This window comes from Prinia subflava, chromosome 7 (assembly GCF_021018805.1).
Source record: "Prinia subflava isolate CZ2003 ecotype Zambia chromosome 7, Cam_Psub_1.2, whole genome shotgun sequence".
Taxonomy (NCBI): Eukaryota; Metazoa; Chordata; class Aves; order Passeriformes; family Cisticolidae; genus Prinia; species Prinia subflava.
The window spans coordinates 11,788,950-11,804,676 of NC_086253.1; the positions used below are offsets into that span (position 1 = coordinate 11,788,950).

The 15,727-nt window shown below is 38.2% G+C and overlaps 1 protein-coding gene across 1 annotated transcript in view; it reads left to right on the top strand.

Annotated features, from left to right (window-relative positions):
- JAKMIP1 (janus kinase and microtubule interacting protein 1) overlaps positions 1 to 15,727 on the top strand; it is an 86,215-nt gene that overhangs the window by 9,256 nt on the left and 61,232 nt on the right. Inside the window, exons 2-3 of the mRNA XM_063401595.1 lie at positions 846 to 1,120; positions 8,951 to 9,445. Of these exons, the coding sequence (XP_063257665.1) occupies positions 992 to 1,120; positions 8,951 to 9,445 (624 nt within the window). The 5' untranslated portion in view covers positions 846 to 991. The remainder of the gene's footprint in view (positions 1 to 845; positions 1,121 to 8,950; positions 9,446 to 15,727) is intronic.

Consider the following 15,727-nt stretch of genomic DNA (forward strand, 5'->3'; position numbering starts at 1 on the left):
CAGCATTGATAGCACTTGTTCCACAGTTTGGGCTTATGGAGCACTAATTTATTCGTAGAGAAGAGCAGAGAGGAAAAAAAATCACAGATTAACCTCCTATACTAACTACTTATGAAGCAAACTAATCATGGGATTTCCTAATTATTGTAATTAGGGTTCTTTGTCTGCTATTGATATTCTCCTTGAATATTACATAAAGCTGATTTAAATAACTGAATACTTTATAAGCTTAGAGCATACTGGGAAATGAAAATGAAGTTAAATACCTTCTTGTTTCCATTGTAGCTTTCCAAACAATATCAGCCCTGAACATAAGCAGGTTATGTATATGATATTTTAGGAAACAATTTGAAATGTTTTTCCAGTTTTGTGATTCCTTTTTAATAGATGCTGATGATGTGAAACTCGATGATAATTATGAATGATATAATTATGCATTATAACTAATACATTAGGGAGAGAAATACTTTCTTCTTACTGCAGAAAATAAACTATTCCCACTGAAACACTACCTCAGTTAATTTATGGTTTTCTCTGTGCCTCTTGGGAGTCCTGAGCATGGTTCTAGTCAGGTCTTGAATAAGATATAATTTCTGTTTGTATACTACATTCATCATAACTGTAAATACTTTTATTTCTGTGAACATCAGAGTACAGTGGATGCAGTTTAAAGATGGTGAAATATTACGTAACTTCTTATCTGTTTCTTTCAAACTCTGGTACACCTTGCAGTATAGTATAATTCAAGGAAGTTCAGCGTGTTTTAGAAATGGATGTTAAATCTGATGTTTGATTCTGCTCAATGCTGTAGCCTAATTCTGTTCCCACCACTTTTCTTCTTCCAGGCCATGAGAGACTGCTCCCATGATGGCAGAGATTTGTATGAAAGCTTTTGTTGACCACTGCACGACTCTTAAATGCTAACAGCAGAAGGCACTAGCTGGTAGCTCAGTGTGGAGCAAACATTTTATTTTAAACTTCAAAAACAATTATGTCAAAGAAAAGTCGTGCCAAGGGAGAGAAGCCCGACATGGACACTGAAGCCCTGCAAGCTGCTAATGAGGAGCTGCGAGCGAAGCTAACCAACATCCAGATAGAGTTCCAGCAAGAAAAAACCAAGGTATTTGTCTGCATTTTGTGATCATTCGTTTAATAATAGCACTGTTTGAAGCAAGCAGAGTTTAATACTAAAATGTATTAGTTGTAAAAGAAAAACATGACAGGGAAATGAAATCAGAAGAACAACTGATAAACTAAAATTGGTGCCAGTTCTTTTAAACAGTGTGCAGAAGGGACTAAATATCCCCAAACACCCAGTCACTGAAATTTGCAATCACAGCAATACAAATGGCATTAGCTTACTGACAAGAGAGTTTTGTGTTTGATATTACTGAAAAGTGTGTGTTGTAAAAAGAATAGTTTTCAAATTCAAATATCAGCACCTTATTCAAAGCATGTCACTTTAAATGCTTATGAAGAACATGAGTTAACTGGAAACTCTCTGTGTAGGAGTCCTGATTTGATTTGCTGAGGTTATGCATGGCATTGTTCTGTGTTCATATTCAATATTACATCTGATTGCTAATGGAACAAATCCATCAATTTTTGTCTACCTAGCACATATTCAACAGGTCTTTTTGGGTAATCAAGGAGACATATAGGAGAAACTATAAGTTCATCAAATTAATTTGTATTTGTGAAGATTAGCAGTTAATTTTATATATTACTGTAAAATGTTTAAAATATGGACAAACCAGTGAGGTTATTTCTATTGTTATTTATTAAAATCAGTTAGTGCATTTGACTTTGCACAAGGCAGTTCTGCAGATTAATCCATTTGCAGGTGGATTTATCTGTATTTTGTTGGAGTCCAGGATGTTCCTCTGGCCACCCTGGAGGATTTGAAGACTGTACAGGAGGGTCTGGGATCTGTACAGGGGGGTCAGTTAGACCCACACAGATCCCAGGAGGGCACTGACTCTGATTCCTGTCCATGGGAGTGAACACTCACATGCAGGAAGAGTCACGAATCCTAAGAATTTAGAATAAGTAGTGGATGGTTTATTATAGAATATAAATATAGAAATTAGAATTCTTAGTATATGGGGCTGAAGAGGCAAGATGGAGGAATTGGGGAGTGGCCCTTGTCCTCCTAGTTCTTGCTCTCGTCCCCCATCTTGTGCTGAGTTGGGTTTTAGAGATTGGCTTAGAGTAGAACTGACATGTTAGTATAGGTAGCAGGTATTGGTACAATTTTGTAAATAAAAAATACATCACGGACAGTGGTTGGGTCAAGGGTACCGTACTTAAGGTGCGGGGCTCTCTGATCCGCCCCAGTCCAGCCGCGTGTCCTGCTCTGCTGGGGACGCCTTGCAAAGCTGGACAAGAGCTGATAGATTAATAAGAATAAACAGCCTTGATAACACGAACTGCTGGACTCAACTTGTCGTCTCTGGCTTCGGTGTGAAACACCCAGGGCGAAGGGAAGACTGAAAACCTTATTACCTCTGGGAACAGCAACCCAGGGGAAACTCCCAGGGGACAGCAACCTTGGGGGAACCCTTATTACCTTGGGGGTCAGCAACCCCAAGGAGAATCTCAGGGAAACAACAACCCTGAGAGTATTTGACTGGGGATACTGTAGTTGCAGAGTCTCAAAGACTTACCAGGTGAAGAAAGTACACACTGAAAACGTGTTTTCTTTATATAAAGTATTTTTGTTCTAGCCTTTTTTATTTTATCAGTGTAAAGTGTGGAACACCTGAATAACAACATTTCTGTGCATTCTATTTCATTAACATCCTTGTGTGATACTTAGCTTAGAAAGGACTTATTTTTTACTTTTTAGTTTACAAAGTAAACCCAAAACCCATCACAAATGTAATCTTCAGAACCTTTTTCTTACAGAGGAAAAAGAAACTGTGAAGACTGATTCATGTTTGATTGATGCAATAGGTTCAAAAAATATCTGCCAACTAAATTTATGTTGCCTTGGAAATTTTTCTTCTTCACTAAAGCAAAAAGTCAAATCTCTTACGGGTCAGGGGTATTTATAAATGAACAGATAAGTCGGAGGTTTTGCTATGGGCTTCCTCATCCAACTTCTCTTGCTGTTGATTGATATAATCACAACAAATTTTAAAACAAGTGGTACAAGCTACTTGAGCTTTTTAAAACAACACACCATGAAATTTAGTAGTGACTTATACCTTTTATAATTTACAGGTCAATAAGTTGAATTATTTCACTGTCATTTTTAGTGTCTCAGTGTTTCTGTTCAGAGACTTAAGAGTGATGGTAGATTACGTTTACAGTAGTTAGTTTTTCTTTTTACTTATCTTATTTCGTGTTTCATTCTGTATAACTTTATATGTAGAAATATGGATGTGAATTTTATTATGACTTTTTAAATTGCATTAAAAAGAGCACATTGTTAAGAAGTTATGCCTTGGACAGAAGAATTAATTAAATTTGAGTCCTTAAATAATTGTGATTTAGAAAGAAAAATACATGAACACTAGAAAGAGTTTAGCCCTGATACACTTCCAGTCCTTACCTGTAAGAGCATCAAGTTTAACTCTTGATTCAATTGAGAATGAAGTGCAAGTAGAAGACCATGACAGCTGCAGGAACCTTTTCCAATAACTAGTCTTCTTACACTATATTCAGTTTAGGAAGATTTGCTTCAGCTTGGTTACTTGTTCACCTTTCTTCAGCTTAAAAATTTAATATTTTTTAGTGTATCGAGGTTGTTACTGGAGACAGATCTTTGTATTGTGCACATATGTGTGCAGAGAAGCGGGTGAGCTCATTTATGAAATGTGTGAAAGAGGAAATTACAGCCAGAATGTTCCAAAATCCTACTAAGTGTACACTGCAGTCTGAAGTCATTTAACTGGAATTGAATGTGTAGTTTATTTCCCAGCCTACTCTTGGTCTGTGCAGCAGTTACAGGATGCCTTGGCAGACAAGATGAGTAAATCAAAACCATAGATATTTTTCCTGTTTAGACTGTAGTTCAAAAATAGTAACAAAACCAAGAGAAATTACTTCTTGGTATCAGAAAAGTAGAAACACAGTACCTGGAGAATTCTATATAAATTAGATGTATTTACTGGTGCAGAGGAAAGAAAAACGTATTGAAGCTGCTAAACAGACAGCTCGGTGACCCATGGGATATAAACTTTATTAGGAAAGGTAACAAACTCTTATGGGGCCAATTTATTCAATTTAATTTTCCTAAACATCTTTTTCCCTCATGTATATGCCTGTATTAATGATTTATCTGAAAAGGAACCTTCTAATAATGAAAGATATCACAAATGGAAATTAGCCATAACATACTTTTCCTGAAAAATACTGCTTTTTATGAAATAAAATTTTACCCAAGAGACATTCAAAACTTTGTATGTATTTTCCTACTACATCTTGTTTCATTGGTTGTTGATCCATGTAAGGAAATTTCTTCTGTAAAGTTGTTTACTGTGTGTTTATGCAATACCTGATCCATAACTGATATGTTTGCACGTTTTTGGATGTGCATTATTGTTGATCTTGCTGGTGGTGTTTTGGCCATTGGACACATGGACAATTTGTGGCCCTGCCTTAGTTCCCATGTACTGTGTCTTGTTTTGGGAACACCTGCTTGCTAGCTTTGAGGACCCTGTAGGATATAGGATGTCCTCTTGGACTGTAAGTTTGCTGCCATCTATGGAGAGCCTGGAGAAAGAAATGTATGATCTGAGCAAGGGCTCATGTACTCTTGCTCTGCTGGTGAAAGGAATTGGCCAAAGTGCAAAAATTATATTTAATGTAAATGGGGACAGAACTTACTCTGCCTGAACCTTGAAGTCCAGTGCTACATGCACAAGGAGCTGCAGTGACTGAGCATGGTCTTGGCAGTCAGCTCAGTGGTTTTATTAATGCTTGTGCTGAGATCCATGAATATTTAGGAACAAGTATTCCAATGTACCTATTCTCACTGAGATAGTTAGGAAAAGCTAGAAGGTAATCTTTCGAGTTATACTTTGTTCTTGATAACAAGGTGTTAAAATGTTGGTTGTCACTCCATCTTCACCAAGTAGGCCACTGCATACTTCACCATTGGGAAGAAGAGAGAGAGTGGCTTGGTGAAACTTCATGTGTTTTAGTTTATGGCTAGTGCTCCTTATTCTGTTATTGGGCACCACCAAAAAGAGCCTGGCACTGTCCTCTTGTCACTCATCAAGATATTTATATGTATTGGCAAGGTCTCCTCTCACTCTTCTCTCCTCTAGACTAAACAGGCCCAGCTCCCACAATCTCTTCTTGTAAGAGAGATTGCTCCAGACCCCTTCTCATCTTTGTGGCCCCCCACTGAACCCCCTCCTTTTCTTTCTGGAACTTTGGAGCCCAGAGCTGAACACAGTACTCCAGATGCACCTCACCAGGGCCAAGGTCATTGAGAAAAAAGTTGAATATGGAGCCAGTATTGATCCCTGATGCTCCCCAGCCTCCAGCTGGATTCTACTGTGCTGATCATGATGCTCTGAGCTCTGCTATTCAGCCAGTTCTTCACCTACCCAGATCCACTGTCCATTCCTCTCACCCCCATTTCCAGAGTTTACCTACAAGGATGTTACAGAAGACAGTGTCAAGAGCCTTGCTGAAGTCAAGGTACACAACGTTCACTGCTCCCTCCTCATTGACCCATCCAGCCGTGCCATTGTAGAAGACTATCAGACTGGCCAAGCGTGATTTCCTTGTAATGAATCCATGCTAACTATTCCTGATTACCTTCTCTTCTTTTACATTCAAATTTGCAGTTCCTGGCAAAAAAGCAGTGTGGAGATTGTCCCTCCTGTGGTGGACTATTGTGCCACAAATTAAAAACTTTTGCAATTAAATCCAAGAGAAAAAAATGAGGTAGTCCTGAGCAAGTTCTTACCATAACATTTTTATTGGGGCAGTGGTTTGGTAGTGCTTGGAAGCATGCATGATTTAATAGGTTATTACCTTTTAGAAAAGCATAGTTTTAAAATTATTCCATTGACTCTGATCATAAAGCCAAACTATTATTTTTCTGTCTCAAGTGTGCAAAACAACTGCTTGTAGAAAACAGCACCAGATGCAAATATCCAAGGAAAATATAATTATATAGTTTTAAAGAAAATCCTGCTTTCAGGCACTTTTTAGACATATGAAAGGAAAGAAGCAATGACGCCTAGCATTATTTTTTGAAGAAGTTAAGTTCTGCTATGACAACAACATTGTATCAATGTGTGCCAGCTATTAAAGTTTAAATTAAAAAAGGTAGACAACAACTGGTTTATTGGTGCCCTGATATCATGCCTGACTTTGTTTCCCAAGTGGCTTAATTTCTTGGATAGCTTTCTTCATATTAAAAAACTACAAAAAGAGTGCTGGAAATTGAAAAAGAGAAATTGCTTTAAAATTTAGGTTCATTTGGAAATTGAGACTCAGGCATATGGGAAAATGCCACACTACTATTTTCATTCAGCCAGTTGCTCTGGAAGCCAGATGAGTACAGAACTGCACAGTGTGCAGGAAAGAGGGACTGTGAGAGGTGTGGGAAGGACAGATTATGGCTTTCAGAGAAGATCTAACAGACAGATCTAATTTTTTATCTTCTTTGACAAAACGCAGTAATAAGAAGAGACATTTTAAAGACCTTGAGAATTGAGATGCATATTTTTTTTCTGGATCATGAATGTAGTAAGCAGTTAAGATGCTGTGTAAAAACCCAGGGTTTTTTTAAGGATTCTAATTCTTGTTTAAATTCCTCTTACTGAAGCTTTTACGTAAAATTAGTAATGATATATGATGCTACTCAGTTACTCTGAGCAGTTAATACATGTTCTCACAGACAGCAACAATGCATATAGGTTTTGCCTTGCTTTCCCTTAGTTCAGTGAAAGTTGAAAAAAATGGAGCAAGTATGCTAATTTGTGTGACTCAGCACTCCTCCAAAATGTCAAAATCCATTTCTCATTTATTAAAAGTTCACTTAGGAAGTTAAACTCATGAATGTGTTGTACTGAAAACTGCCTTTCAGTTGTATGCTTTATGTACAGTATGACTAATTTAAAATTACTGTAGTTCTGGAGGTATATTATTTGTGTTTGTGTATGCCATTATGCAGTTTGTTTCCCTGTGTTGTTATTATAGGTTTCATTGCTCACTTTCATTTCCATTTTCTTGGTTCATCAGTAAGTCAATAAGTAAATAATGAGTGTTGTTTCATTTGTAAATTTGTCTCTAAACTAATCTGTTTACTTCTGGTAGTAGATAGGTGAAAAAGTGACTTGGCTTTGTTACAGCATCGTGGAATGGTTTGGCTGGAAGGGACCTTTAAAGATCATCTCCAGCCTCCCTTCTGTGGACTCTCCAATGGAATTAGACACCCTAATGCAAGCACAGAAAATCACTGCTATCCATTGTAGGCTTGGAACTGAATGTCCATAACACATGGATATATCCTGCAGATAATGTCCAGTAGCCAGATTTACCATTTGGGGAAAAAAACTCAACCTCTGTCTCTCTTGATAGATTCTCAAAATCACCCTGGAACAGAGGGACAGCATCTGTAAAATCTGTGTGTGACAATGTCTGATTGAGAGCTATTACCTTTTAAACAGCTGTAATTATAGTGCTCTCATGGGTGGTGTTTAGTCAACATCTGGTTACTTTCATAAAAATGTAGGTACCTTTCCTCCTTTCCTGCTCCAGTCTCTTCCTTTCTTTAAATCAAGGGTACATTTGAGTTGGTTAATTCTCAAAGTTACTATTCAAAATAAGAGGATTGTAACATCTTCTGCATAGGAAAATTCTGCTGTCCCAGCTGTGTGAAGACTTCAGGTCAAGTTGTGGTGGGTTGATCCTGACTGGGCACCTATCTGACCAGGTTGTAATCCTGGCTTAATTTAGTGTAAATTAAATGCATCACATGACTACAGATCACAGCTTTGTGTAGAATAGATAGAAGCAGATGTGACAGTGACCAAGCAGTGATTTTGCTGTTTTGTAGCCTCCTTTTGCCATGAAGCACTATTTGCTATGTATATTTTATTGTCACTCAAGGTTAAAACACAAGTTTTGAAACGTCTGCCTCTGATAGAGGTTTTGTCAGTCTCTGTAATGGGAATAATAGAAATCATTCACAGTTGCTGAAACTGTGAATGATGAAATACATTATAGCCTTTCTGGTATACTGCAATAGCCAAGTGAGCCTTTCTCTTTTTTCCCCATTTATTCTAAATTAACATCTAATCCCATATGGAGAAAGCATTGCTTTTCATGCAGCCTGCTGAGCATCATTTTATAATGAGGTTTCATCACAGTGGATATTCCTATAATAGTCTGTAACATTTTTCCACTACTCTCTTCCCAACCCTTAGACTCACTGGCCTATATTTTCTGAAATGTCTGGGGACATGAATATTCTCAGTTTGGGGGTGAGATCTGAGGTCCATTGAGTAGACTTCATTTTTCAAAAGGCCAGTTCTTTCAGCTTATCTAATAAGGACTTTCCCATTAAAATAGCTAAGAAATTAAGAAATCTAAAATAAAAGTATTTCCAGCATGTCTTTTCCCTGTTTGATTGATTTCTCATCTGCTTATAAAGTGCAGTGGAGAGGTTATGGGTGAGAATAGCCTGGTGTGGTTGGTACAAGAAATAGGAAAATAAGTAGATTGTATATATTGCTCAGTTTTATTTTATTCCCTGAATCTGTGAGAACTCATTGCCAGTTGCACATCCCATAGCAGATTCCTTAACATGCACATGGCCTTTTTCCAGCCCTGCTTCTTTACTTGTTTACTGGAGAGAGGTGTGCAGTCTTTGTTTTGAATATTCAGGACAGATTTTTAAGAACAGTTTAGAAGCAGCTCCCTTGGTGACTTTAAAAAGTGGAGTGGTGCTTGTTAATCAATATTTTGTATTTTTTTCCAGGTGGGTAAACTGAGAGAAAAAATCCAAGAGGTTAAGCAAGAAAGGGAGCAGGAGCAGCATAAGCACACTGCCTATGTTTCTGAACTGAAAGCCAAGCTCCATGAGGAGAAAATGAAGGAGCTTCAGAGCGTCAGAGAGCTGCTGATCCGGCAGCACGAGCAGGAGGTGGCAAGGATGGTGAAGATCAAAGATGGTGAAATTCAGCGTCTGCAGTCAACAGTGAACGTCCTGCGGGATGGGGCGGCTGACAAAGTGAAGACGGCGCTGCTGAGCGAGGCAAAGGAGGAGGCTCGCAAGGCGTTCGACGGGGAGCGAATGAAGCTGCAACAAGAGATCCTGGAGCTGAAATCGGGCAAAAAGCAGCTTGAGGAGGCTCTGAACAACATCATGCAGGCAGATAAAATGAAGGCTGCGGACCTGCGCACGGCGTATCAGTCCCACCAGGATGAGATCAATAGAATAAAGCGGGAATGCGAGAGGGAGATCCGCAGGCTGGTAAGTTCATTACGTGGTGCTGCTTATTCCAGTTTGTAAAAGGTATTGGTATATTGCTGTATGTGCCCATAAATATCAAAGCGGCCTTGGGCAGTGATATCTTCCATCAGTGCTGGTTGCTACAACAGGCCACTATTTCCACCACTTTCTCCTCCTTATGGCAAAGGTGAACCTTGGCCAGTCCAACACAGTCCAAAGCTTTATGTCCCACCAAATAGAATACAAGTCAACCAAGACTTTCCAGAATTAGTTTTCTCAGCAGATCAAAGGAACAGACTTTCCCTTTCCTAGTTGCACAGCTGTACTCCTGGTGACCAAAACAAGTCAGGGATTGTTCATTGGACAATGCAAGGATGCCTTGTGAGATAGCAACATTAAATTCTTGTAGAGTTTTTGTATTTAAATTGGAGGAACCAGTTGTGCTAAAACAAGACAGTCTCTTTGCTTCTTCTGCATCTTTATCCAGGTCATTCAATTTTAAGCATTGTTGGCCTTTCAGAATTTCTGTGTTTTTTCTATAGCAGCAGAAAAGTTAGGGCCTAAGACAGCAGGCTTTTTTCACGCATCATAAACCCTAGGACTCCAGCACAGATGGCAGACTATGTTGTTTGTATAAAATCAAAATCCAGGCAATATTTCCTGACACTGGGTGCCCCAAATTATTCAGCTTTGTAAAATGTAAAGAATCTAAGATGGGCTGTACACAGTAATACATTTACAGAAGTCTTTGTCAGGTGGCACTTCTGTTTGACAACGTATTTTCCATATATATGTATATATCTAATTGTTTATATGCCCAAACTAGCAGTATGATAGCTATGCAAATAAAATCAAAAAATACAATAAGCATAATATTTAATTTATGTCAAGTAGTATGGACTTTTAGTAGAATGAAACATGTTTCCTTAGGAAAATATCTTGTTGGTTTGAATTTGCACAGAAATGACCTCTTATTTCACGTATTCCTTTGGAAAAATTACAATGATGGCAAGCTACAAACTGGAATATATGTTTAATGCTGCTGATTTTCTGCCTGAGACAATGAACGTGTTTAATGCAGTAAATATTTATGCTTTAAATTAACTGGATGTTGATCACGTCTCAGGGGTATCATTTTGTTCATTATTTAAGACCACTGCAAAGACTGACAATGTGGAGTTTCTACAAACAGTTTCTTTCGTATTTTGCTCTGTATTAGAAATGTAAAATTCTAAAATCATGTCTATGAAGTACAGACAATTATAAAAAGTATTAAAAAAGAGGGAAGGTTGATACATTCTGGCATATGTTTTTCTGGAGGACATTTTCTAAATAAACTTAACCTCCTCCAAGGAGGATTTCAAAGGAAACACTTAACTCTTCACTTTCAAGAGTAGAGGTTTTCAGCCTGCCGTTGTACAAAGATGATGAAGAAGGGCACTCTGTTTTCTGTCTGGCACAAAAAAAAAATCCTGTGAAGTCATTCAAAAATTTAATTGTAGCCATGCTGGGCCTGTGTTACTCAGTACATCTAAAAAGGTGAATATATTGGGAGAGTGTGTAGGTAACTCTTGTTTCCTTTTCCCAGCACCAGAGAAAGCCTGCCACTGGTCCCATGGGCTTTCTCAAGAAATGTTTGTGCCTTCTTCCAAGAGTCTGGTGCTGCCTTCTAGTGTCTCCATTCCTTTCATATTATGAATTTTAATTTTTTCCTTAAATTTGGTGGTTTGTGGGTGTTTTTGAGAGAAGAGTTTCTTCCAGGAATTCTTAGGAATGTAGGTAGTTGTTATTGCACAGGGCAGTCTTTAAATCTGCGATGAGGTAAAACATGCTGCAAGGTTTCTAGATAGGTTCTCTTTTCCTTTGAGAGAGCACGTGGGATTATAGGATCTGATCATTGGGATATTTCTCTCTCTCCTCTCCTCTCCCCTCCATTTAATTAGTTCAAGGGATGCTCAAGCTTCAGTTTCAGATTAACCCAATCAGCTCTGGATTTGGGGTTCTTGACTGGTTTCTGCCATTGTGGGAGATGAAATGATAAGGCTGTGAAAGGCACTGTTATTAATATTAGCACAGTTCTGTAACTGAGTTTCAGTTAATATGCTCTTTTGTATGTGTGCAGTGTTATGTGGCACTATTAAAAACCATCATCTTTGGGTTTAACAACCTAGATGGGCTGGCCATACTGTAATTCAAATTCAGCTAGAGTAATTCAGGATGCAGGCTGATTGTCTTGTCAGACTTGGCTGATTTATTTTGCATTTCAGATCACAGATTACTTTTGTGAATGTTTTTCTTACTGATACTGCAGCTAGAAAAAAGATCTGTATTTTGCCATTAACTTTAGCACCCATGACTAATCTGACTAAAATTTTATAATTCTTGGCTGCTGTTAAAAAAAAAGTTATGAGAAAGGAAAGCAGCAAAATCCATTGTCTATATGTATATGGATACAATTATGTTGACCATATTTTTTTTAAATATGATTAATCAGTTTGGGGATTGTTTTCATAGTTTTGAACTGAGGCATGAAAAATGCCCAACAAACCTCAACAGAAACAAGACTGAATGGATAAGGTCTTAGTGCTTAATACGAGAAAGCAATATATCTATTTGGCAAAAAAATATAACACACTTTTTCTATGTGTAGTATGAAATTACATTGGAATTTTTCAGTTCCTGTAATTGAAAATGTAATAGTGATATAAATGTTTTCATTCATTTAAGGAATGCTGTGGATTTTATTCCCCCACCCTCTAAGAAAATACATCCTTGTTGTATATATGCATCAGCACAGTGTGCTTGCAGCTATGAAACCAGAAGTAAAAATAGCGAGTAACAAACTGGAGGGACAAATGAAACAGATGTCTTGAAAATAAAGAGGCACCTTGGAGAATAAGATGAGAAAGCAAGAACAGCTATTACTTATTTTGTTCAGCCCATATTTTTTGAGTAGTTGAGTCTGAAGAGTTCTATTGTTCCACAGAATGAACTGTACAAAAGTACACAAAATAGCAATTTCAGCCAATTTTTCTTAGGTAACGATTAAGCTTGACATTTAAGTGACTTACTTGGTTTGAAAATGAGGTTTGAAGTTAGTTTTCAGAGGTGAGTCAAGTTGCTCTCTTTGGCAATCCTGACGTACCTGCTTACACTGTTGGTGATCCCTGGAAACAGAGCAGCCTTTCTCTGTTAGCAGCACAGGTGGGAAGGAGGCCGTGGCTATTGGCTGTAGCATAGTCAATGTTAGCTAGAGGTTACATTCCTTCTGGGACCCCTTGGATACCATTTTTAAGCAGGCCCTTACGTTGCAAGGCACATTTTTCTAGCTACTGTTTTTTTTTTTGCAGTGGCAAGATTAATGGATACTTTGCAGTGCTTGCCTTGGAAAACATACGCTAAAGCCCAGTCATTCAAAGTATGTTGAATTATGACATCACTGATCTACTAATCTTTAATATTGGTTGCATAAGAAGAAAACCTGAATGTTTATTTGGGAACACTTAATATAATATTTAAACTTTGGAACGAACAAATAACACTTGCACCCTGCATTTTGTGGTGTATGTTTAGTGAAAACTGTTTCTTTTATTAGAAATATCTTTAACACCAAGCCTTTTACTTATTTTACAGCTAAATACCATTCTACTCTGTTAAAATCGTTACACATATGGTCTTTCTAAATATTCTTGAACAGCTTGGATTGAAATTAACTGAAAGATTTCAATATAAAATAGACCAAATTTTCTTAACCACAAAATTATTAAGATTCCACTGATTGTACTCGATGTACAATAAGGTTCCTGTTTAAGAGGGCACACAGTACACCAATTGAATTAAATTTGCAAATTTCAATTGTATTTTCAAGTAGCCTTATAAAAATTGTCTAAAGAGCAATGTGACAGTACTGCAGATTCATACTTGCAAGGCAAAAAATCCTTTAGCTGCTAAGAGAATCAAAGTAAAATAAGTTGTTTTCAGGGGTTGATTTTCAGAAGTTCCTGATCAGCAGTGATTTATGGAGACAGATGCACCATTTAAGTGGCCTTAATCTCCTTTGTCCGAATTACACTGCTGCATAAATAAAAAACTCCTTCCAGTGTGAAATGCTTCTTCTCTGGTGTTTCCCAAACAAATATAATGCAGGACATGAAAGAATATAATTCAAGCTAATAGACTGAACAGTTTTTAAAGTTGGAAATCCAGACAGTTTCACTGAAACTTCTCTTCAGGAGAAAAACCCTGTTATGGAATAAGCTCATGTATCATTTATATTGATTTTTTAAAACACTAATATTTCAGTTTTGTGTCTGTGTCTAACCCAGCATCTCACGATTTAAGTGAAGGATTCTAAAAATTTTTTTCAGAAATTAAGAATTAGGTTGCTTCAGTTTAGGACAGCCCAAAATTTCAACTTGCATCCTTCACAAATTCATATTTTCTAACCTTGCACAACTCTTAATATGGTTGTCTCTCTATCTGTCTTTAGTATAGATTATACTAATAGTAATAAGGTATTTGTGTCTTACAATGCTTTAGCATTGGGAGTGTAATACAGTCATGGAAAAATTTAGATGGTGAGGGTCCTCTAAAGGTGAGCTGGCCCAGTGTCCTTTGAAGGTTGCATCAGGATGCTCTGGGGCTTCTCCAGTCCAATTTGAAAACCTCCCAAGATGGACCTAGCCACTGTGAGCTTTCTTTTTCTTTTGATTGTCACTATTGTCTTTTTGCTTTGTATCTTGGAGAAACATGCGCTTTGTTCATCACTGTATTCCCCGTTGGATGGCTGAGTGGATATCTGCTATTGTAACACATCCTGCCTGCTTCCTCTGGCTGGCTGAGCAAGCCTGGCACCTTCACCATTCCTTCAGTACTGGATACTGCAGCCCCATAGTGCTCTCACTGACCTTCCTCCAGTTACATGGCGCTCAGGCCAGTTTGGCAGTAGCTTCTTTTTTGTGCTGGGGAGCCCAGAAGTGGCTGTGGTGCTCCTGGTGTGGTTTCCCATATGCTTAATAAAAGACTAAATCTCTTTTGGTACACCCCTCCTGGTTTGGCCCAGTATCAAGTTGACTTCAATCATTGCAAGCTCTCACCACTGACCCGTATCCAACTTGCCCTACAGGACTCAAAGATCTCCCTTTTGTCTTTCTATTTTTACTCTTTTCTTTCTTCTCATTGCGAAATTGCCAACTTCAGTTGGTATTCAACTGTTGCAAGTGCTTGAGCTCTCCCAGGGGCAGGACACTGTATTTTTCTTAGGCAGACTTTATGGGGGTTTCTTGGCTTATTTCTCCAATATGTCAAAAAGTTCCTCTGAGTGGTCTTCCTATCCTCTAGTGTGGTAACAGCTCCTCCAAATTTGGTATCATCTACAAATTTGGGGAACAGTGCATTCCATTTCTTCATATGGGCAATTGACATGAAAAATGATAGAAGCAAAAGTTTCACACTCCACCGAACCCCAAATTACCTACTGATGGGAACAGTTTTCTAACAACATTCCTCTTCTCCTGCATTACCATTACTAGGATTTTGCCATTTTAAAGCAATGGAATTTGTATTCTGTGTTACTTTCATCACTGGGGCAATGCAAAGACACTTGTCGCTGAAAATTCTGGAGCAGAGGGACAGTTGGTTGTTGGCAGGGGCACTCCCTGCTGGCCTGGGGAGAAGGGTGGAGCTTGGTTTTTGTCACTTCACTTGTGCAATGGCACGTATGCATGAGTTTTGATTCCTAACCAGTCTTGAATTTTGAGAGTGGAAAGCCGAGCTTTGAATCATCCCAGGCAGTCGTGCACGGTTGGGCAGAGCTGCTTCTTCTCGGCCGCTTAACCCCGCATGTATTTCACACACAGCTGCTGATATCAAATTGTAGCTGTTCCCTGGATTTTGCCATCTGCTTGAGACATGTGTTTCAGCTGCATTCCATGGCTGAGCTAATCTGCAGGAGAGACCCACCACCTCCAGTTTTGTAGGACTGCAAATAGTACTTGGCTTTCTGTTCTCTAAAGATTTATGCTTCTTCTCTTAGGAGCTCACAGGGCAGCATTCCAGCCAGACGCTTTTCCCTGTATCAAGCAGATCTAATGAAACCTTCTTCATAGTGCAGGCTCAGCATATTTTACTTGTTCTTAATATCTTCTAAAAAGTTAGGAAGGTCACACATTTGACTTCTATATCTCCTTACAAAATTTGGAACAGTATTAAAACCCCACAAAAGCTACATATGGTGTAGCACACAGACAAAAAAAAATCTCCTAAACTTAGTATTTAGTTTTGCTAATTTTTTGTCTTTTTGAC